This window comes from Hemiscyllium ocellatum, chromosome 6 (assembly GCF_020745735.1).
Source record: "Hemiscyllium ocellatum isolate sHemOce1 chromosome 6, sHemOce1.pat.X.cur, whole genome shotgun sequence".
Lineage (NCBI taxonomy): Eukaryota > Metazoa > Chordata > Chondrichthyes > Orectolobiformes > Hemiscylliidae > Hemiscyllium > Hemiscyllium ocellatum.
In genome coordinates, this window is record NC_083406.1 from 17,151,050 (window position 1) to 17,176,550 (window position 25,501).

The 25,501-nt window shown below is 41.6% G+C and overlaps 1 protein-coding gene across 3 annotated transcripts in view; it reads left to right on the forward strand.

Moving 5' to 3' along the window:
• fgf14 (fibroblast growth factor 14) overlaps positions 1-25,501 on the forward strand; it is a 511,831-nt gene that overhangs the window by 277,008 nt on the left and 209,322 nt on the right. The window contains exon 2 of one of the 3 annotated variants that reach the window (XM_060826496.1): positions 17,860-17,868. The exons of the other annotated variants lie outside the window; for them this stretch is intronic. Within the exon in view, the coding sequence (XP_060682479.1) occupies positions 17,860-17,868 (9 nt within the window). The remainder of the gene's footprint in view (positions 1-17,859; positions 17,869-25,501) is intronic. 3 annotated transcript variants of the gene reach the window in all.

Sequence of the window (25,501 nt, forward strand, 5' to 3'; positions counted from 1 at the left end):
AGATGTTACGCAGATTCAAAATCTCCGATTTGTTAATTCAAGATCCCCAGACAGCTCAGCAAATTTCAAAAAAATACTTTTTCTTGATAAATCAATAAACTCATTGCAATCTGCTGTTGCCATGACTGTTGTGATATGTTGCAATGCTGTAGTTAAACAATTACCTGTGATCACACAGTTGGTGATGTATTGCATTGAAAGATGCTGGTAAAATAACGACTTGTTCATTATTTCTCCTTCTTCACCTGACTTAACTCAAGTTCACCCTATTTCCTATGTTCTGTAGGAGCAAATTACTGTAGATGCTGGAATCCGTGCTGAAAACAAGAAATGCTGGAAATCACAGCTGGTCAGGCGGCATCCATGGAGAGAGCAAACTAAGGTTTTGAGTCGAGATGACTCATCATCAGAGGTGATGTCAGCTAGACTCCAAACGTTAGTTTACTGTCTCTCCACAGATGCTGCCTGAATGGCTGTAATTTCCAGCATTTTTTGTTACTTATATTCTGTGATTACTAACTCTCCAGGCAAAATAAACAATTACTCCTTATTTATTTTATTTAAACCCTCTTAATTTTACATCTCTATTAAATCTCCTCTTCGCCTTTTCTGCTGTGTCTAAAGAAGACAACCACAACTTATCCAGTGTCTCCACATAATTGTTGTTCCTCATTCCAAATAGCATTTCGTAAGTTTTGTCTGCACCCTCAAAGCCTTGATATGCTTCTGAAAGTGTAAATCTCAGAATTATAAAAAAGACTTGTTGTACCTGTTGTAGACTTCAGACACCACAAAGTGCTTTACAATGAAATATTCTTGAAGGGTGTTCACAGTTGAAATGTTGTGAATGCACATGACTGCAGCTGAAGCCTAACTAGTGCTGTATCAAGATTTAGCTTGTCTTCCTCACAAAGATGGAAAGAACACAATCCTTTTAAGAAAATTGCAGTGTAAAGGACAGTTGAGCTAATGTGAACTGAAATTCAATTAAAATCTTATGGTTAAACAGAACTGCAAGGTGTAATCACATTCTGTGGATTCAAACATTCCATCTTATCTAGCAATCCTGTTTACATTGAAACTCTTCTGATGCTCAATTTTGAATTCCTACCACTGCAGGTACTAATTGTACAGATGATGCTCTGCCAAAAAAAAAGCGAGCTTGTGGAATTAGTTACTTAGGGTCTAGAAAAAGAATTGCTGTTTATTTTCATGTTGGTGTACGTTTGAATATTTATTGATGTGGTTCTGGCACTACCAGAGAATTTTAGCCTGTGTTTTTGCATTTTAAAATCTGTGCTGAAAATCATTCTTCCATTCTCTCAAATTAATCTTGGGACCAACTTGCCTGAATTAGTTAATTTGAGGTTAAATACGCAAAGATCAAATGCTTGTTTAATCCATTATCACTGTTTCCTATAGGAAACACAAAACTGGTCATAACGTCGGTACTAGGGAATCATAGTGGACATCACATGATTGAACAGCCATGACTAAAGACACTGAATAATGCAGAAGATTAATGTGAAATTTAGGAGGTGTCACCTTAGATTTTGTGATTTGTGGAGAAAGTGAGGACTGCAGATGCTGGAGATCAGAGCTGAAAATGTGTTGCTGGAAAAGCGCATCAGGTCAGGCAGCATCCAAGGAGCAGGAGAATCGACGTTTCGGACATGAGCCCTTCTTGTTCCAAGCATTTGCACTTCGCAATTTTTACAAACATTGTACACTTGTTTATTTAATATTTTCTGTACTTTGAAGCCTTGTGTTCTATCTAATGTCAAGAACATTGACTTAAACAAATTGTTCTCAGCATGGAGAGCAGCTAACAGATAGGAGTCATACAGCTTTGCAAGACAACATCTTGTGTGTGTGTATATATATATATATATATAGTAATGCAGTGGAAGCATTCCAAGGAAATTCCCTGAAGCAAGCATGAAACAAACAATGACAATTGAGAGGTTTAAGGAGGGCTAGGCAACTGAAAGTGCAGCCATGAATGGTGATGGAATACAAGTTAGGGATATGCAAAAGGCCAGAATTAGATAAATACAGAGGTATTGGTCAGCTGTGGGACTCAAGGATGAAGAGTGGGGAGGTCATGGAGAAATTTGAAAACAGGAATGTGAATTTAAAATTTGGAGCAAATCTTCATGCGTCACATTTACTTTATTTAAAATAAAATGAAATATGTGTTGTTTAAGTCATCTGTTCCTGTCATTTCCCTTTGACATTTATTTCTGACTTCCAACTATGTTCTAGAAGATGCATTTACGATGCACATCAGACGTAGTTGTTAAGAAAGGGCTGTGTGATCTTGTGAGTCCAATGTCTCTATGTAGCAGCCTGTAAGCAGTTTGCTGTCAGGTCTCAGGAGGAGCTTGACAATGAAGAAAGGGCAATTGACTGCTGTAGTTACCACTTTTGTAGGATTTGGCATCAGGGACAATTTAATGATGCATTTATGTGTTACCTGTCACAATCTCAGGTACATCACAGTGCATCTTTACAACCAGTTACACAATTTTAGAAGTAATTGTTGGCAGAGATTAGCGGAAGTTAGATTCTCAATTAGTTTAAAAGAAATTAGCTGTGTAAAAGTCATTTGCCATAAATCTATATTTGAATCTCTCTAGTTACGTTTTATGAAACAGACCTCATGGAAAGCCCTGAATGACGTCCTCCATGACTGCACACTTTATCATACCTCATCCTTTTTTACCTATTTGTAGCCTTTGGTGTAGTTGGCCACACCATGCTCCAACACCTCCATTGTCCAACTTAGCTGGATGATTGTTACTTGACTGATCTCCGACCGAACCAATTGGAGCCAGGACATTTCCACCAATGATGTCTATTTCTGCCCCTCACCATGTTTCATTGCCTCAGGAGGCCCTCAGCCAAGCATCTGATCTTGATCTCCCTCCGCATCTTCATCTATGTACTCCTCCCCTGCTCCCACAAATCATTAATGAGCAAATAGTGAAAATCAGTTCACTAAGATAATGATTGAAGGATGAGTCTTGATCAGACAGCAAATTCGTAATGGTTAGTAAATGCCTTTAGACTTGTGACAGTAAAGGTGCTGCTCTTAAAAAACATGTAGATTTAACTGTGAGTTACGTTTAAAGGATCTGCAGCTCAGCATTTTGAAAGACAAGTTTGCATTCCTCTACACTTCTACTCTATGTAGTCATACAGTTAAGTGACATGAGACCATCAGTTCCAGAGATTTCTCCAGCACATCAGATTCAAGCTCAGCAGTCCTTCCATATCCTGTCATAAATAGTAGTGGACAATTAAACCACTCACTAGAGGAAGAGGCTCCACAAGTGCCCCCATCCTCAATCATGCAGGAGTTTGGCACACCAGTACAAAAGACAAGGCTGAAACTTTTGCAAACACCTTAGGGCAGCCACGCCAAATATATAATGCATCTAAGCTTCCTCATAAAAACTCCCAGCATCACAGATATCAGTATTCGGACAAATTGATTCGTTCCATTTGATATCAAGAAACAGTTGAAGGCATGAGTGACTGCAAAGGTGAAAGATCCTGACAAGATTTCAGTAATTGTGCTAAAGAGTTGTCCTCCAGAATTAGCCAAACCTAGGCAAGTCATTTTAGAAACCTGTAACTTTAGCATTTACTCGACATTACTCAAGTATTTTCATCAGCCAAAATGAGGACAAATCCAATCCAACTAATTAACTCATAATCAGTCCGCTCTCGGCCACTGGTGAAGTGATGCAATGGGCCATCAACAGTGCTATCAAGCAGCACTTCTCAGCAATAAGCCGCTCACTGCCATTCAGTTTATTTTCCATCAGGAAACTTGAAATTGCCCACTTAGGTAGGATGAATAAAAACAATTGCAGCAAAGAGATTTCAGACCTTAGAGATGTGGGGAAATCTGAGTGAAGAATCACAAAAGGTTAGTATGCAGGTATTTCAAATAATTAGGAAAATTGACACAATGTTATTATTTATTGTGAGGGAGAATTGACTCCAAAAGTGGAAGGTTATGCTTTGGCTGTTCATCACATTGTTGACACCATAGCTCAAGTATTGTGTACAGTATTGATCATCTTTAGTTAAAGATGTAAATGTGTTGAAAGCTGAGAAGGCTTGCAGGAGAAATATCTGGAATAGGAAAGTTGCTTTGTGGGGAAAGGTTGCACGAGTTAGCCCTGAATTCCCTGGTAATTAGAATAGTAAGTGGTCATTTGGCTGAAACATAAGATACTAAATGGACAGGATACCATTAGATTAGATTAGATTACTTACAGTGTGGAAACAGGCCCTTCGGCCCTTCCACACTGACCCGCTGAAGTACAACCCCACCCATACCCCTACATTTACCCCTTACCTAACTCTACAGGCAATTTAACATGGCCAATTCACCTGACCCGCATATCTTTGGACTGTGGGAGGAAACTGGAGCATCCGGAGGAAACCCACGCAGACACGGGGAGAACGTGCAAGCTCCACACAGTCAGTCGCCTGAGGCGGGAATTGAACCTGGGTCTCTGGCGCTGTGAGGCAGCAGTGCTAACCACTGTGCTACCGTGCCGCCCACCAAACCACCGTGCCGCCCACCTGCCACCCTGCTGCCCACCAACCACTGTGCCACCCCCCATACATGGGGAAAGGATGTTTTTCTTGTGGGAGCTTCTAGAACCAATGGTTACTGTTTAAAAGTAAGGGGCTGTCATTTAAGACTGAGATGAAGAGATTTATTTCTCACAGAATCTTTGGAATTCTCTTTCACAAAAGACAGTGGAAGCAGAATCTGAATTTTTTTTAAGGCAGAAGTAGGTAGATTCTTAATAAACAAAGAAATGAAAGGGTATCGGGGTAGATGGGAATGTGGAGTAATAAAATCAGCCATAACCTTACTCAATAGGGGAGCAAGTTCAAGGGGCCGAATGGCCTACTCTTGCATCTAATTCATATGTTCTGGACCTGTCCCATCGCACAAGAGGAAATGATTTCTCTCCATATATCCTATTAAATCCTTTTAATCATTTTTCACACTTAAGTTGTATCATTCCTTTGTGTTTAGTGCTTAGAAAGTCCCTTTCAATTCTTCTGGGGCTCTCCAAATTTGTGAACAAGACAATGAATTCTTCTCTCTGATATCAGTTGCCAGTTTACAAGCCTAAGCAGGAATTCATGTGGAAACTTATTAGTAAATCTTTACCATTTGAGTTTCTGACTACTATCTAGACCTGTTCACTCAACTGGGATCAGAGGAATCATGTCCTTACAGCAATGTGTAGCACATGCAGGTGATACAGGGTTATCAATAAAGATTTTAAAAAGACATAAGGGCAATCTTTTTACACAGAGAGTGGGTTTGTGTGTGGAATGAGGAAGTGGTGGATTCAGGTACAATTATAGCATTTAAAAGACATTTAGATAAGTGCATGAATATGAAATGTTTGGAGGGATATGGGCCAAGTGCAGGCAGTTATGACTAGTTCAGTTTGGGATTATGGTCAGTATGGACTGATTTTCCCAGCCATTGAATGACATGGGTATTCGCAAGAAGATTGGTTGAATTGCGTAAGACAATTTAAAAAAAAATCTCTCCTCATGGATTTGCAGTTTCCCATTCTCCCACCCACCAGTTGGAAACAAGGCAGTGGCAATTCCTGACTTGATAGTCAGCGCAATAGCAAGGTGACTTCAGCTCATTGATTGCTCCTCCAGCTCTCATTTCGAACACCAGTCAACGACATTTGAAATTGTGCTCCATGGACAGCAACCTGCACACAACCCATCCCTCAGGCCCTCCAGGTCTCCACTGGCAAAGTGGGGTGTCAGTTCCCTCTGTTGATAGGATATATGGAGACAAACTGCTTCCTCTGAACATATGAGTTAGGAGTAGGAGTAGGCCATTTGGCCTCTTGAGTGTAGGGCAATTGACAGGAACCTTAAGGGAAGGTATGACTTGGTGGTGCTTGACTGAGTGCACGACCGGCCTTTAAACATAGCACCAGCGCCAATAATTTTGGATACTCCTGGCTGTCCATCTATAATGAATGGGGGAATAGGATAAGGGGGTTGCCATAGGAGCATGATGCATAGCTAATGTAGTAATTCTGAGAAGATTACATAAGAAATCTCTCAAGAGATATACTCCACGAAACTCACCAAAATTGACACCTAGCTGAGTTCTGTTAAAATTCAGCCATTGTCATAACTAATAAAGCATCAGGTTACAAGAAAATGTAAAAAAAAAAGCTCAGTCTTTTTTTCTATATGCCCCTTTTATTTTTCTATCAGTTTGTCCAAAGCAGTGATTATAAGGTGATTCTTTCATTTCTGCTGATTCCAAGACAATCCTGGAAGGTTGGGAACCTGAAGATTACCCCGATAGAGTCATACATCAGGAAAACAGACCCTTTACGGTCCAACCAGTCCATGCCAACCATAATCCCAAACTAAGCTAGTCCCACCTGCCTGCGCTTGGCCCATATCCCTCTAAACATTTCTTATTCATGTACTTATCCAAATGTCTTTTAAACATTATAACTGTACCTGCATCCACCACTTACTCTGGATGTTCATTCCATACATGAACCACTCTCTGTGTCTTTTTTAAAATCTTTCTCCTCTCATCTTAAAAATATGCTCCCTAGTCTTGAAATCCTGCACCCTAGGGAAAAGACACCTGCCATTCATCTTATCTATTCCCCTCATAATATTAAACCTCTATAAGGTCACCTCTCAACCTCCTATGCTCCAGTGAAAAAGTCCCAACTTATCCAGCTTCTCCTTACAACTCAAACCCTACATTCCTGGTAACATCCTGGTAAATCTTCTGAATTCTCTCCAGCTTATCTTCAGGATTTGGTATGGCAGTCCAAGTGTGAGGAGAAAGTGAGGACTGTAGATGCTGGAGATCAGAGCTGAAAATGTGTTGCTGGAAAAGTGCAGCAGGTCAGGCAGCATCCAAGGAGCAGGAGAATCGATGTATCAGGCATGAGCCCTTCTTCAGTCCAAGTGTGAGGCCAGGTTGGGGAAGCAACTTCACTTTGTGCCATAAGAATGGAGCACAAGAAATTTTGAGGCCTTTTAATTATTCACACACAACAATGGAGAGCTTGTGACATGGAATGTACAGCATTGTCATTTAGTTTGGAACTTGTCAAATCAGAGTAAATTAGTTTGCTTGCTGCCACGGTTTGAAAAATAAGCTGTTGTGGAAACTTCTTATGAATTTGTTGACGACATTTTCCCTTGCTATCTTTTTGATTTCCACTTAACAGTCTGATATGGAGGGGCCAGAATTCCTGTTAGATCAGAGGTGGATGATGATTATACCCAGACATGGTACGAATGATGAAACTGCCCACCAACAGCTAACTGATGCTATCTTTGTTAAGAATGAGTATTCTGATGCAAGTACATCATTTTGCTGTCCTGATTCCATGCTGGTCAAATGAGTAGTTTATGTTACAGAACTATTTCAGATGGAAATGAATTATCTATGAGTCTCAGAATACCTTGCTTATCTTTATTGCAGCATGTAGAGTTTATACAAAAGGTACAGTCATGACAATCATTTGTCTGAATGTGAGAACCTCATTCCTTGCTCAGATAAATAGCCTCTTGATGCCATACTCTCCATCATGTTTTTTACATGTATCTCTTGATTTTCTTGGCTTTACTTGACATTTTAAAATAATGAACTCAAAATATGTTACGCATTGCTGCACATTCATTCTCAGAATGTGGGAGTTACTGCAAATGCTGACATTTATTGCCTAATCCATGATTGTCCCTGAGAGGGTGGGGATGGACACTTGTCTTGAATTGCTGGTAGCAGATTTGATATAATGGCTCACTCAGCAACGTCAAGGGTCAGTTAAAAATCAACTTCTCTGATGATGGGCAGGAGTCACATTTAGGCCTAGATTTGGGAAGAATGGCAAATTTCCTTCCTTTAGTAAAGTAAATAGATTTTTACAGTATTCTGACAACTGCATGGCTACTTTTACTGAAACTAATCCTTTATTGGTATACTTTTAAAAATCAAAATTCAAATTCATAAACTGCTGCAATGGGATTTCAACTTCCTTTACTAAGTTGAGAGTGTGGTACTGGAAAAGCACAGCTGGTCAGGCAGCATCTGAGGGAGACTCACTGAGATCCTTGTAGAGAGAGGAGGAGAACTTCTTCAGGTAGGCACCCTTGGAAGAGGCGTTACAGTAAGGTGGGAGAAAGTGAGGCCTTCAAATGCTGGAGACACTAGTCCAATGTCATAATTATTTTCAGAGTAGCTAAATGTGTCAAATAGAGTGCTCAGTGATCTGTGCTGGGATCTCATCTATTCACAATTTATATTAATCATTCAAATTAAGGATCGAAATGGAGGATTTCTCGATTTGCTGATGACACAAACGCAGGTAGGAAAGTACAAGCAATTCAGAATATGATATAGCTAGGTTATGTAAGTGGCTAAAAAATTGGCACATGGTGAATTATGTTGAAACCTGCGAACTTGTCCACTTTAACAGGAGGAACACAAAAGCAGCATTATTTAAATGAAGAGTGATTGCAGAACTCTGGAGAATAGATCAAGGGATCTGTGTGTCATGGTACCTGAGTCACTAAAAAAAGTATGCAGACACAGCAAATGATTAGGAAGGCAAATGGTACATTGTCATTTATTGCAAGAAGAATGAAATGTGAAAGTAGAGACATTTTGCTATTTTTGTACAGGGCAATGGTGAGACATCATCTAGCTGTGTATCATTTCGGTCTCTTTATTTAAGAAAGGATGTAAATGTATTTGGAAAAAGGTCACTCAACTGGTCCTGGAACCGAGCGTTATCCTATAAGGAAATGTTGGAAATTTCAGGCTTGTGTCTATTAGTGTTTATGAGAATGGAAGGTGATCTTACTGAGGCATCTAAGATCCTACAAGGACTTGACAGTGTGGATTTTAAAAGCTTGTTTCCCATTTTGGGAGAGGTGAGAATAGGGACACGTTTTAAAAATCAGGAATTTCCCATTAAGTGGGAAATGATGAAAATATTTCTTTCTCAGTGGTTTGAGAGTCTTTGAAGTATTCTTCCCCAAAGGGCAGTGGAGACGGTGTCATTTAATATTTTTAAGGGAGAGTATATAGACTCTCAACTAACAAAAGAGTCACCCTTTATCTGGGTAGCTGGACGTGTGTATTTGAGGTTACATTCAAGTCAGGCATAATCTTACAGAATAACAGACCAATTGCAGCTCCCAATTCATATATTTGTACACACCATACCTTCATAACAAGACAATAAGTTTGCTCAGATCACTGCTCGAGAGCATGAGTTCCTTAATTGGGGCTGTTAAACCAGTCCAATCACGGAGCTCTGGCTGACAGACATTAACAGCAATGTTAGAGTTTCTGTTCACTCTGAGAGCTGGCTCTGAGGGAGCTGGATCAGCGTCAAGGGTTTGTAAATAAACGGTGACTGAATTACAGGATACCAGCCTCTGTGGAGTTATTTCAGTTTCTGTATTGTGAATCCTAAGTGATAAACACTGTGTGATAAACATCCTGAGAGCTTGTCTGTTGTAACTCAAGCAGATGATCAGTAGAAGTTGTCTTTACACATAAACATAAGTAGCTAAGTCAGAGATTGGTTCCCAATTTTATTATATGTATTCATGATGGTTTCAACACTTTAACCTCCGACCTTCAACCGATCCACCCCCACACTCCCACCATTGGTAACTCAGCACATATCATCATGGGGGAGGCTTACCTCCTCATGCAAGCTGAGGTGGTTGAATAATGTCAAAGCACACTTGATTACGATCTTCAATATTTTAATAATCAACTTGGAGCACAGGTTCATAATTCCTTGAAAGTGGAGTCGCAGGTAGACAGGATAGAATAGAAGGCATTTCCTACATTTGCCTTTATAGTCAATGCATTGAGTACAGGAGTTAGGGGGTTCATGCTGCGACTGTACAGGACTTTGGTTAGGCCACTTTTGTGTTCAATTCTGGTCGCTCTGTGATAGGAAAGACAATGTAAAACTTGAAAGGTTTCAGAAAAGATTTACAAGAATATTGCCATGCTTGGAGGGTTTGAGCAATAGGGAGAGAGTAAATACACTGGTGGTATTTTCCCTGGAGTGTCGGAGGCTGAGGGGGTGATCTTACAGAGGTTTATAAAATAATAAGGGGCATAGATAGGGTGAATGGTCAAGGTCTTTTCCCCAGAGTGGGGAAGTCCAAAACTAGAAGACATAGGTTTAAAGTGAGAGGGGAAAGAGTTAAAAGAGACCTAAGGGGCAACTTTTTCAAAAAGGTGGTGCATGTATGGAATGAACTGCCAGAGGAAGTGATAGAGACTGGTACAATTACAACATTTAAAAGGCATCTGGATGGGTATATGAATAGGAAGGATTTAGAGGGATATGGGCCAAATGCTGGCAAATGAGACCAGATTAATTTAAGATATCTGGCCAGTATGGATGAGTTGGACCAAAGGGTTTGTTTCCATGCTGTACATCTGTATGACTCTATGACTCTATAATAAATCATAACAAAGTAATAGAGGTGCACTTTATCTTGCATCGATATAATTATTTCCATTCTTATATGGGACATGGCCGTTGATGGCAAAGCCACCATCTGGCGTCCATTTCTAATTGTCCAATCCACTGAATTGAATTGAATTGAATTTATTGTCACATGTACTGAGGCACAGTGAACCCTGCAACTCTGAACTCTTAAGGATTCCCAGTTACTCGCCATTGGCAAGTGTCTTTTTTTGCCTACACTCTCAGCTCTGGAATTTCCTTCCTAAACTTCTCTGTACCTTACATTTCTTTCATCCTTTCTGACACTGTTTAAAGCATGACTTTTTGACCAAGCTTTTGGTCACCTGTCCTTGTATACAACCATACAAGAGGGTTGGTTGGCAGTGGTAATGTTACTATGTTAGTAATGCAGAGGTTCAGGTCAATGCTCAGTGTGCTTGGGTTCAAATCTCACCACAGCAGATAACTCAATTCAATTAATAAAATATAGTCAAGGTAATGGTGAACATGACAACTATCTTCAAAGGTAGACATCTATGGAATTAAATCTGCTGCCGTTACCTCCTCTGGCCTACATGTAAGCCAGACCCACAAAAATGTAGTTGATCATAATTGCCCTCTGAAATGGCCTAGCAAGCCAGTCAATTCAAGGGAACGGAGGACTTGCAGTGTGTCCATTTCCTAGAAAAGATTTCAGAAAATGTGACTCACCATCACATTTTATCTTCTATCATTCTTGTGAAGTTCCATAGATTTTTCTTTCATAGCATTAAAGATGGTATAAAAATACAAAGTGTTGCAGTTGAACAAGTAAAATATTTTTTGTGTGATCTCGAGATGACTGTGGTGCACTGAATAAATACGAGCTTCATGAGATCCCATGTAACAAAGCTCAGGCAATGAGCTGTAACACAACAGGAAGATGTTAACAATAAATGTATGAACATTAAATAGAAACGTTAATTGTTCGATACACTATAGATTAAGTGACTACAATGTCCGTTGTACTTTATTACCATAAAGTCAGCAAGTGCAACAAGCAAAAACAATGATTTGAACAGATTACACCGGAATAGATGTCCAATCCCTGAAGCCATTTTTGGCGTTTTCCAGAGTTATACTGGCAGAGCAGGCTCACTGGGCTGAATTGCAGCTTCCAGCAGTTCCTATGGTCCTATTAACTAGACTTACGGAGAATCTCCAGCATAGAAATTTAGACCAAGTAGTCAATGTGGTATCTATGATCCCCATCCATCGCCTTCTACCCTATGTCACATCAGTGCTGATGTGTGGTGGTGATGGGGTGGAGGGGGCGTACAGAGGTGGCGAAAGAGGAGTGGGTGTGTAGGGGGAGTGGTTGCATGGTGGCAATGTTGCTGAACTAGTAACCAGGAACCCCAGCCTGCTATTGTTTTTTGAGAGGGGCTGTGGAGCAAAAACAAACAGTGATAGACAGGGAAAGCGCTTTGAGCCAGTCATTAGTAGCAGCTAACCCCAGCGAGAATCCCGGCAACATTCAAAAAAGCTGGCAAAGTGGGGTCAGTGCAAAGCAGCGCTGATTGTTAAGATGAAACTACTTTAAAGAAAGGGAAAAAGTCCTAACTTGTTTTTTGAAGAAAGAAGCTTAAATACTTTTCTAGCTGGCTTAAATATAGGCTGAGTATTTTCGTTATAGTAGGTTAGGGAGCTCAGTCCTGTGTATTGTACAACCTGTTGGAATTGGGAAGTGTTAGATGCTCCTGGAATCAGGAGGGGACCACATCTGCTAGAAATGCCATCAGTTTGAACTGCTTGAACACAGTTGGAGGTACAGCATTGCACCCATGAGATTGAGAGTTATCTGGATAGCGCATTTCTAAACGTGGCTGGAGGAAGTGCTTTCAGAGAAGCAATTGGTGACCACAGACAAAAGAAGGAAGGGAAGCAGATAGTCAGGAATGCCCAGAGTGCATCTCACAAAAAGTAGTTTTTCTGTTTTGGAATATTAATTATTATCATTCTTAGAGTTCCTCTGAGGCCTTTAGCCAGAGTACAGTTTAGATTTGATCCCATTGGCTGTGGGATTTCTTAGCTCTTTGTCATTTGTTGCTTTTGCTGTTTGGCACACTAGTAGTCCTGCATTGTAACTTTACCAGTTTGACACCTCATTGGCATGTCCTCCTGCACTCTATATTGAGCCAGTGTCGATCCCTTGGATTGATGGAATTGGCAGAATGGGGGAAATGCTGAGCCATGAGATTGCCAGATTGCCTTGGAGTATGATTCTGTTGCTGCTGATGGCCTACAGCACCTCATGGATGTCCAGTCTTGAGTTGCTGGATCTGTTGAGAGTCTGTTCCACTTAGCACAGTGATAGTGCCACGCTTCATCTCCACAAGTAGTGCAGTAGTCACTCTTACCAATACTCTTGTGGACAGATTCATAGGCTGCAGGAAGATTGGTAAAGGTAAGATTGTTCCAACACCACCTGCCGCAGACTGAGTCTAGCAACCATGTCTTTTAGGACCTGACCAGGTCAATCGACTATGGTGCTGTCAAGCCGCTCTTGCTGGTGGACATTGAAATCTCCCACCCAAAGTACATTCTGTGCCCATGACACCTTCATTCCTTCCTCCAACCACTGTTCAACATGTAAGAACACTGATTTATTAACTGAGGGCTGTGCTGTATGTGGTAATCAGCAAGAGTTTTCCTTGCCCATGATTGATCTGAAGCCATGAGACATCATGAGTTCCAGAGTCAATGCTGAGGATTCCCAGGGCAACTCTCTCCCGTTTGTATACCACTGTGCCGCCCCTGCTGCTGGTTCTGTCCTGGCAGTGGTATTGTTTGTGACATTGTAAGTTATAATCCAATGAATATGACTATGCTAGGCAATTGCCTGAGTAGTCTGTGAGATAGTTCTCCCAATTTTGGAATGAGCTCCCAAATGTTAGCAAGGAGGACTTTGCAGGGTCAATAGTGCTGTGTTTGTTGGTGCTTCCAGTGCTCTAGCCAGTACCAAGTGGTCCATCCAGATACATTCATTTTTCCTTTCTAGTGGTTGATGACACTGAGTGACTTGCTCGGCCACTTCAGAGGGCAATTAAGAATCAACCACTTTATTGTGGGTCCGGAGTCACATGTAGGCTAGATAAGGGAAGGCCAGCAGTTTCTTCTTTAAAGGACTTTAGTGAATCAAATGTCTTGATACAGACAACCTTCTCTAAGTTAAAAAGAAATCACTTTGTAGTGCTTAAAACAATGTTTTCTTTCCAAACAGAGAGGCGGCTGAAATTAGAATAACAGTGTCTTTTGACTGTCAATGTTAATTTTGAACCTTTGTTCTGTGGATTTTGTTTCAAAACCTGTAAGAAGTATTTTAATTGCTGTACCTTCACTTCTCTGTTAGGATGCAGGCTGAAGCATTGTTTTTGTTTTTATTTTTGTAAAAGCAATTTAACCTGATAGGTCTTGAAGTTTAAGAAGAAGGAAGGCTATAAAGTTGGAGGTCTATACTTACATAAATGTATTGTTGTTATTTGTCCAAATATTGACAATCTGGGGAAGTCTAACTTTCTGTGAGAATTGCTTTATAAGCATATGGGTATGGCTGATTCTTACTCCTATGTTGCCACCATGACATGATGTTCCAAAATATACTGATAGTCTATATCAATCATGCTGTGACACTTTAATTTTAGCTTCAATGACATAATAATGAGACATGCATCTGAAGAATCTAAAAAGCTTTTATTACAGCTCCAAGTACTTATAAATGTACATGGCGAAACAAAAGCTCTTAGGTGTCCTGGGCCCAAGCTAGGCAATTCAGATGTTTTGTAGCATATTTCAGTCAGTGTCATGCTCTAAGAGAACAGAGTTCAGTAAGATGGAGATTGAGAGCTTTATTCCATTAGGTTTCATGCATGAAACTGGAATAACATTACAAGCTTATCCCATAAAAGTATATCACACATCTGCGAGACACAACATAATATCTTTGAACAGACTCTGTGGTGATGCCTCTACAAGGGATCAGCCTGCCAACACTCACCACTTAGACTCCCCAAGGAAGATGACATCAATGTTCATGGAAATATACGCTATCATATGGCCTCACATTTCCCTCATGAAAAAAAAGTTAGGAGTCAAATGAATTGTGTACAGGTAATGTCAGAATTTGTGTAGTTTAAATCATGTCTGCTTTATAAAAATATTCCATGGCGTGCATGAGAGAAGGCAGTGAGTCTGGGCTATTAGGAGCCATTTCTCTCCAGCTTTATACCTTAATTCTGACAGTTCTGGCATCATAGTGGTGTGGAAATGCAATTAAATGGGAACATTGATATTAGTTCATCTACGCTGTGCACCAAACAAAATTGTTTTTTCCTTAGCACAGTGCAATGAATGTTCCCTTGATATTGGCATTAGCACTGATGCAAAAACATGAAATAATATTTAGCTCCCTGTGTGCCATGCTTTTCTTCCAATTCTGATAAAATTTCCTCTTGTCTTTGTGCCAGTGTTATCCACAGGATGTCTGAACAGCGAAAACAAACCATTCAGTAACACAGATTGGATAACTCAAGGGAGCATGGGTGAGAATTAAGTTGGGGCATTTCTCTTCCAGCAAAGGATGATTTCCTTTGTGTTTTCAGCTTAATAACATTTATTGAGAAGGCATTTATCATTTTTCTATACATAGTCCTGAACAAATATTGTCCCTTGCCACTCTTCCCCAAGGTGGTTCAGTGGTTAGCACTGATGCCTCATAGCACCAGGGTTCCAGGTTTGATTCCAGCCTCGGGCGACTATCTGTGTGAAGTTTGCACATTCTCCCCGTGTCTGTGTGGGTTTCCTCCCACAGTCCAAAGATGTGCAGGTCAAGTAAATTGGCCATGCTAGTGTTAGATGCATTAGTCAGAGGGGGTGGGATACTCTTCAGAGGGTCGGTGTGGACTTGTCGGGCAGAAGGGCCTGTTTTCACACTGTAGGGAATCTACAATCTAATAAAAAATAAACTGAATGTATGCTTTGTCAACTACAATAACTTGCATTTATATAGTATCTTTAACCAAGTTGCTTCACAGGAGCATTATCAAAGACAATTTGACCCTCAGCCAGACTCGGAACCATTTCTCTGACAACGTTATACCTTAATTCTGACAGTTCTGGCATCAAAGTGCTGTGGACATGTGATACAAAACTTGGCACAAGAAGTAGATTTTTAAGAAGCATCTGAAAGGAGGGGAGATTTGTGGAGAGGTTTTGGTTCGGGCTTAACTTTTGGCTAGTTTCACTAGAATCACACTGGAACTTAAAGGATTAAATATTGTAGCATGGGTTTGTATTCCGAGCTGAAAAATGTGTTGCTGGAAAAGCGCAGCAGGTCAGGCAGCATCCAAGGAGCAAGCGAGTTGTGTTTGTATTCCCTCAGGTTTTAAGAATAAAGAGTAATCTAATTGTTGTTGAAAATTATTAAGTGAGTTGGTATGATAGATGGAGAGTGACTATTTCCTTCGGTTAGAGGGAAGCCAGTACAAAGGGGACAAAGAGCCAGGCTGTGAAGGGGTAATTTTTTTCTCACACAAAGGAGAGAAGAAATCCATAACTCTTGTCCCAAATTCCCACCCCCCCCAAAAAAAATACTGATACTAAAGGTCAAATTAACATTTCAAAAATGAAATTGGTAGATTTCAGCTGGGGAAGGAGATTAAGGAACCAAGGTAGGCAAATGGAGTTAAGGTTCTGACCAGTCATGATCTAAGTGAACTGCAGTCCACCTTGCGGGACTGAATGGCACGATGGCCATGATATTTATTTAAGTGCTGTTTGTCACAGATCCGAGCAGTTTAATAAGCAGCACAATAACTGAACATGAACAAAGAGAATATTGCATTCCTCTGCTCAACTCAATGACACCAGAGTTCTCTCTGCATTTCCAACAGAGACTTTTACAGAACTAACAGCTTGCTAAACAAGCAGCCTTATAAAAATATATTGCTCAGAATTACCTTGTGTTTATCTCATGGAAACAGACCATTCACCCCAACTGTTCCATGCCAGTGTTTATGCTCCTTATGAGCTTCCTCCCACACTCTATCATCTCACCTCATCACTGCAATAATGTTTCCCAGCTTTTTTTGATTAGATTTACAGTGTGGAAACAGGCCCTTCGGCCCAACAAGTCCACACCGACCCGCCGAAGCGAAACCCACCCATACCCCTACATTTACCCCTTACCTAACACTACGGGCAATTTAGCATGGCCAATTCACCTGACCCGCACATCTTTGGACTGTGGGAGGAAACCGGAGCACCCGGAGGAAACCCACGCTGACACGGGGAGAACGTGCAAACTCCACACAGTCAGTCGCCTGAGTCGGGAATTGAACCCGGGTCTTCAGGCGCTGTGAGGCAGCAGTGCTAACCACTGTGCCACCGTGCCGCTTTTATCGACCATATTCCAAAAGATATTAAGATGAGCACTCCAGACCCAAATGAGCTACTTCACAGAATGTTCCTGGACCACGACAGAATTTTGTAAATAAACATTGTATTTATGTATATTGTATTTTAGATTTGAGACTGCACTATTACTTTGGAGTCACATTTTAAATCACTATGTTTATAAGTGGTCACTTCCATCATTATATATTGGCATTAATGGAATAAGAGTATGCGGGTATTTAATTAAATTAGAAAGGAACAGAAGCCAATTAGGAAAAGTAAATTAGGCAATATAGAAAAGCTATAAAATCTGATTTACATTCCCAGGAGAGGTTGACTGGGTCACTCATGGGCAACCAAGTGTGTTATCATCAGCTTCTCGAGTAAGCTAATAAATCTTATTGTAAAAGTGGTGGCTGGCGGCCTAGCTGAGTTTTTCAGGCCTAGCTAAGCAACTCGTCCAGTTACCATGACAACAGACCTTATCAGAGCAATCCCTTACTCACCTTCAAATTTAAATATTGTATTTTGTTAACCCATTGTCTTTGTTTAAACCAATTTCACCTGTGGCTGGACTTCAAAATAAAACAAAAACCTTTAGAAAAGAAAGAGCTAGTCCTTTTTTGTGAATTTTTGCTGTTCATGGTTATCTAGTGGATAGAGACAAATGAATCCATCCTGGGCCTGTTCTTTGGGATGTCCTGTCCTACATGGTCTTTGAGACAGGAAGAGGAAGGAAGACTTTAATTTAATAGCAAACACCAAATTTAATGGCAGCATCTAAATTAGTAGTAGGGCCTAATTCAATATCAGATTCATGCCAAAACACATTGCGTCTTTAAGTTTGTCCTGGAATGTGCAAGAATGTAAGATCAAACTGGTGGGAGCAGTCCTGGGGGAGATTCATAGGGATTTTTCAATTTATGGCAAGAAACGCCCCCCATCTCCAGCCTAGGGGTGTGAGCCATGGCATGAAATTTGAGAGAAGATAGAAAAATAATTTGAAATGTTTTGGGATGTTCCTCTTGGGCCTTCAATGACAATTTCATAATCTCAATATTGGTCAGCGCTCACTGGAGGTTGTCACCTTCTGTCAAATTCACATTGCTTTCTCAGTGCAGACTCACTGACTTCAGCATGGGTCACAAGGCTGGGGGTGACCAGTCGCAGTTTTCTACGGCAAGTGAAGCATTCTGACGAAGTGTCATTGCATTTGAAATGTTAACTCTGCTTTCTCTCCTGTAAGACTTGCTGATCGCCACCATGTTCTCAAAGGTAATTAAGGACGAGCAATAAATGTCAGCCTAGCCAGTGACACCCACCATCCCTTGAATTAATTAAAAATATATATTTACTATGACGATGTCATTATTGGTTGAGACCAGGTCTTCTGCCTGGGGCTGAGCAGTTAGCTGATATCTGGCAGTCCACTGCAAGTCAGAGGCCTGGGGCATTTCTTTCTTCACCGGCTGTGGAAACGTGTCAGTGATGTGTCCCTAAATTGTGCTCCTGGATCTAGTCTGTATAGAAAATCCAGAGAGGTGACAACCTCTGGGCTGATGGAGGGTACAAGTGAAAGCCTTGCTGATGCATCCTTTGCGGGTTCACTGGCTTCCGTGGAGGTGAAGTGGTTGGTGTCCTTGGATGACCTTTCAATGGACATTAGCTGGGAGCTGGGTACAGCCATTTGTTGCATAAGAGAAGAATCAGCTATCTAAGGGAGATAAAAGCTTGTGCAGATGAAGGAAGAGGTAGCACTGGTGGTGATGGGAGAACAGTGCAGCAGTGTGTCATGAATTAGCCTGGGTTGGTTGTTCATTGAGGTCTCCCTGTCCCTGCAGGAGTGGCCATGCTCTTTGGCTCATTCTAGGCAGCGAAGAGACTGATATCTGGTTCCAGACCACCTTTCCCTGCAATGAGACAAAGGGAGGAAATGAATACAATAGAAGAGGATGGAAGAGAAGTTTCTGGTGATGCTAAAGCATGAGAAATGGTGAAATGTGTCAGAGTGAGTAGGAAATGCGAGGGGTTGTCTGGGATGATGAGCTGGGGAAATCCATTCAGTGGGTATGACGCCTGGCAAGTATTGAGAGGTGTTGTCTACAAGACTTGGTGGAGGGCATGTGTAGTGACAGAGTTACAGTGTGTGTTTGCCCAGTGAGTGTGAGGTAGCAGAGAGAGGAACGGTGGCACTCACTCTTGCGTCATGCAGAACATCATAAACCTTTCTTCTGTTACTCTGCACAGCACCATTGACACCGCACTGACCTGGGCTCCTATTTTTGCCCAAGCAAACTGGGTCTGGGTAATAGTAAGTGGGAAAAAAGATAGCCCTCCTCTCTACCAACATCTCCAGGTCCCTGTTCACTGACTGGGGAATGAGCTGTCCTTTCTGTGCTATAGTAATCCAGCAATGCAATGTAAAGGGCAGTTCCTGGCTTGCAGGATCTGATGCGGTGTCCAATGTGGCTGTAAATTTGGCTCCAGCAGTATGGACACTGGATGAAGCCGGTCGCAGAGAATGAATCCAGCTCTCCTTGCTGCAAGACTTGCCAGGAAAGATACCCAAGAACCCAGAAACATTATTAATGAGGCGCGTGAGAAAATTCATTCGAAGCCATTAGTGACCGGGTACCATGAATCTCACACACATTTTAACTGCAGATGGGAACATTTAATACTGAGCTTCCTTTTAACATAAACTTTGAATGTTTTTTTTAATTAGTGACAAAAATATTGGAGATTGGAAGAAGCCATCCAATTGCATGACACATAGTTATTTTCAGAAATAAAAACAGAAATTGTTGGAGTAACTCAACAGGTCTTGGCACCGTCTATGGAGAGAGAACAAAGTCAATGTTTCGTGTCCAGTGACCCTTCTTCAGAACTGCGCCTCTTTCAGGCTGGCTGAGGATAAGGAGCGGGCACTGCATGGATGGGCCATGTCGTGTTCCCATTGTTGAGTGAGTGGCTGTTGGAAGTATGAAATTATTGAATTAACCTTTCTGAGCATGTCCAACCAGAGTTAGTGGCCTCTATCCCTCACATTGACAAGATTGTCTGACGCAAAGAATGAAGTGAGCTGACTGAACTATGACCATGAGCTCAAAGGTAAAACTTTACCTGAATTTACAAACATAATTCAGGATTCTTGGAAAGGGAACCACTTTTGGGTGAGCCATCATCTTTTCTTCAAGAATATAGAACATGGAACACTACAGTACAGTGCATGCCCTTCAGCCCTCAATGTTGTGCTGACCTGTGGAATCAATCTGAAGCCTATCTAACCTCCACTATTCCATTCCGTCCATATGCTTGTCCAGTGACCATTTAAATGCCCTTAAAGTTGGTGAGTGTACTACTGTTGCAGGCAGTATATTCCATGCACCTACTGCTCTCTGAATGAAGAAAATGCCTCTGACATCTGTCCAATATCTATCACACCTTAATTTAAAGCTGTTTCCCTGCCCCCCGCCATGCTAGCCATTGCTATCTGAGGAAAAAGGGCTCTCACTGTCCAACCTATCTAACCCTGTCTTATGTGTCTCAATCAGGTCATCTCTCAACCTTCTTCTCCCCAATGAAAACAACCTCCAGTCCCTCAGCCTTCCCTCCATCATAGGCAGCATCCTAGTAAATCTCCTCTGAACCTTCTCTAAAGCTTCTACATCCTTCCCATAATGCGGTGACCAGAACTGTACACAATACTCCAAATGTGGCTGCGCCAGAGTTTTGTACAGATGCAGCTTGATCCCATGGTTCCGAAACTCAATCCCTCTACCAATAACAGCTAACACACCATATGCCTTCTTAACAACCCTATCAACCTGAGTGGCAACTTTCAGGGATCTATGTACTTTGACTCATCTCCATTATCAAGAATCTTACTATCAGCCCAGTACTCTGAATTCCTATTACTTCTTCCAAAGTGAATTACCTCACACTTTTCAGCATTAAACTCCATTTGCCATCTCTCAGCCTAGCTCTGCAGCTGATCTATGTCTATCTGTAACCTACAACATCTTTCATCCCTATCCATAACTCCACTGATCTTAGTATCATCCGCAAATTTACTAACCCATCCTTCCATGCCCTCATCTAGGTAATTTATAAAAATGACAAAAAAACACTGGACCCAAAACAGATCCTTGTGGTACCTCACTAGTAACTGAACTCCAGGATGAATATTTCCCATCAACCGCAACTCTCTGTCTTCTTTCAGCTAGACAATTTCTGATTCAAACCACTTAATCACCCTCAATCCCATGCCCCCGTATTTTGTGCAATAGCCTACCATGGGGAACCTTATCAAATGCCTTACTGAAATCCATATACACTACATCAACTGCTTTACCCTCATCCACCTGTGATACATGACCTACTCTTCACAAAATGGTGTTGACTATCTCTAATCACCTTATTCCTTTGTAGATGATTATAAACGAGCTGAAAATGTGTTGCTGGTTAAAGCACGGCAGGTTAGGCAGCATCCAAGGAATAGGAAATTTGACGTTTCGGGCATAAGCCCTTCATCAGGATGATTTAGATGATTATAAATCCTATCTCTTATAACCCTTTCCAATACTTTACCCACAACCGAAGTAAGGCACACAGGTCTATAATTTCCAGGGTTGTCTGTACTTCCTTTCTTGAGCTTTGGCTCAATGGGTTATACACATTCGTGTAACTCAGAAGCTTATAAGTACAAGCCCCACTTCAGAAACATGAGCACAAACACCACCAGATGCTCCCAGCACTGTTCTGAAAGGGTGAGGCAATGTCAGAAGGTCAGTACTGAGACAGTGAAACAATGTAGGAGGGTCAGTACTGAGAGAGTGAGACAGTGTCAGAGGCTCAGTACTGAGAGAGTGAGGCAGTGTCAGAGGGTCAGTACTGAGAGATGAGGCAGTGTCAGAGGCTCAGTACTGAGAGAGTGAGGCAGTGACAGAGAGTCAGTACTGAGAGAGTGAGGCAGTGACAGAGGGTCAGTACTGAGAGAGTGAGGCAGTGACAGAGAGTCAGTACTGAGAGAGTGAGGCAGTGACAGAGGGTCAGTACTGAGAGAGTGAGGCAGTGTCAGAGGCTTAGTACTGAGAGAGTGAGGCAGTGACAGAGGCTTAGTACTGAGAGAGTGAGGCAGTGACAGAGGGTCAGTACTGAGAGAGTGAGGCAGTGACAGAGGGTCAGTACTGAGAGAGTGAGGCAGTGTCAGAGGCTTAGTACTGAGAGAGTGAGGCAGTGACAGAGGGTCAGTACTGAGAGAGTGAGGCAGTGTCAGAGGGTCAGTACTGAGAGAGTGAGGCCGTGTCAGAGGCTTAGTACTGAGAGAGTGAGGCAGTGACAGAGGGTCAGTACTGAGAGAGTGAGGCAGTGATAGAGGGTCAGTACTGAGAGAGTGAGGCAGTGTCAGAGGGTCAGTACTGAGAGAGTGAGGCAGTGATAGAGGGTCAGTACTGAGAGAGTGAGGCAGTGTCAGAGGGTCAGTACTGAGAGAGTGAGACAGTGACAGAGGGGCAGTACTAAGAGAGTGAGGCAGTGTTGAAGGGTTGGTACTGAGGAAGAGCTCCACTGTTGGAGGAGCAGCACAGAGGATGTTATGAGTGAGCACAGGACTGTCAGAGAGTCTGTTCCGAAAGAGCATTGCATAATCAAAGTAGTGAGCAGTGAGGGAGCACCACACTGTTGGAGCAATGGCACTGAGGGACTGTTGCACTGTCAGAGGGGCAAAACTGAGGGAGTGCTGTGCTGTTGGAGGAGCAGTACTAAAGAATGCCAACTGAGCTGGAGGGGCAAATTGAGGGGTGATAGATTTAAGACAGATGTCAGAGGCAGGTTCTTTACTCAGAAAGTGGTAAGAGCATGCCCTGCCTTCCAATGTAGTTAACTCAGCCACATTAGGGAGATTTAAACAATTCTTGGATAACCACATGGATGATGATGGGATTGTGTAGGGGAATGAGCTTAGATTTGTTCACAGGTCGGGGCAACATCGAGGGCCGAAGGGCCTGTCCTGCACTGTATTGTTCTATGTTCTATGAGACAGCACTTTAATGTCAGCAAGTTATTGTTGATGGAGTGCTATACTTCAGAAACACTGTTTTCTGGTGATTTGCTAAATTAAGATTGTCTGGGACCTCGGTTAAATATAAAAAATCCCAGGGGGACTATTTTGAAGAAGGATGGAGTAGTCCTGTCTGATGTCAGCAGTGAAAGGTTAGCTACAATGATGTGACACATCTGCCATCTATGTGTTCTTAGTAAGATATATTCTTCCTGTGGCTCCCACAATAGCTAGGGTGGAGTTCTGTCTTTCCTAAAACAGAAATTGCTGGCAAAATTCAAGCAACAACTCCGGCCACATCTGTGGAAGGAGAAACAGAGTTAATGTTTCAGGTGACCCTTCTTCAGAATGCCTCCAGTTCAGCAGTTGGCCTGGAATACTTGGGCACCCATATCTGGTTACCTTTCGGCCAAGAGGAACCGGTTTTGTTGACTGTCCTGCCCAAATGCATGCTCAACCTCCTTGTTGCTTTGCAATCACAGACAAGGGGAGATGATGGGGCCAGAATCGCTGGAGTATCCTGAGAAGCTGTAGATCTTTGTGTGCTACTCTCTATTGGTGTCTGTTGAGAACGGCCTGACTCCCTGAGACAAAGCATAGAGGCATAGAAAATAGGAGCAGACCAGGCCATTTGGCCCTTTGAGCCTGTTCAACCATTCAATATGATCAAGACTGATCATCCAACTCAGTACCTTGAGGAGAACGTGAGGACTGCAGATGCTGGAGATCAGAGTTGAGAGTGTGTTGCTGGAAAAGCACAGCAGGTCAGGCAGCATCCAAGGAGCAGGAGAATCGACATTTTGGGCACAGGCCCTTCATCAGGATCACTAAAAACAGTTCAGTGTAAAGCGACATTAAGTGAAGGATCTGCCTGTTAGCAGAGTACTCGCAATGATAACTCTTAAGTATGAATTATCTTCCAAGCAGTATCTGGCTTTCTGTTGTTGGATGATAATCTTTGTTTACTCCACTCATCTCCCATCACCCTGACCTTGTTTCCTGTTCAATAATAGGGATCATTGATGATCAGAGTAATGCATGAGCCAGAGGCAATAAATGCTTTTATGGAAGTGATAAATGGTTTTCAGCATAGACTGATCATATTCCACCATCCTATGCTTGCAAAATCCAAAACGATACATCCACTATTTGGTGTAACTCTGAGACTGGGCAACACTTATTGAATAAATCTAAGTGTGCTTATAACTACGTTAACAACAGTAGTGTTTAAACAGTAAGTTTAGCTTTAAACATTTCATTTACCCCTGCTTAAAGTGACTTACATTCATAGGCAGGGACCCATTCTCTGTAAACAAAAAATAATGTTCACACCTCTTTAAATTACCCAGGAGCTTTCTTCATAGCAATGCCTTGGCCATTTGGAATCAATTTGTCAATAAATCAGCACACACACTTTTCTACTGCTGTATAAATTGTTCTAGTCTTTTGAAATTTAATATTCTTGCTTTTTGTTCTGAAGAGTAAAAGTCAAAACCTTCAGAAACATGTCTCTCTTTTTAATCAATGTTAAAGTTCTGTACTAACAAGCAAGTGTTGGTAAGGAGCCATAGTCTGCCCAGGGATATAGGCATTTTTCACCATTTAGACAGAGACAACTGATTAAACTTAGCTGGAGGATAACCACTCCAAGAGGATGAGGTAAGATTAAGAGGCAGGCCTCTGCTGTTGAGTGCCCACTATTAGCTTTATTCTGCTCCTCATACTCTAGTCTTCCAGGTAACTGAATTAACTAACCACCCTCTCAACTGTTGGTAAGTTGTAATTACGTACCAGACAAAATAAAACATGGAAGGAGATCATTCAGTCCATTATACTGTAGTAGTCCCACTTTTCTCTTTTCTTTTCGCACAGAGCTGCAAATGTCTCCCCTTCAAATATTCATTCAGGTTTTGAAAGTTATTATTGAATCTGCTTCCACTGCTGTTTCAGGCAGTGCATTCAAGATCATGACAATTCAGCACACAGAACAGATATCCTTATCACTCCCTTTGGTTCTTTTGCCAATTACAGTAAATCTGTATCACCTGCTTACAGTGGAAACAGTTCCTCCTTCATCATATTGAATGCCTTTTTAAATGTCCCTTTGACCTTCTCCGCTCTAAAGAAAAAAATGTCAGCTGCTCCAACTGACATCTCTCATCCTTGGTACTGTTTCGCTAAATCTCCTCTACACCCTCTCCAAGGCCTTGACATTCTTCCTAAAGTGTGTTGCCTATAATTGAACACAATACAGCATCTGAGGCCTGCTTATTTATAAAGGATTAGAGTAATATCCTCGCTTTTGTACTCTCTGCCTTTGTTCATGAAGCCAAAAATCTGTATACCTTTTCTAACAGCATGCTCAACATCTTGTGTGCCACCTTCAAAACATTTGTGAACATAAATTCCCAAAACTATTGCTTATCGGGATGTACAGTCAATGAAAATGGTT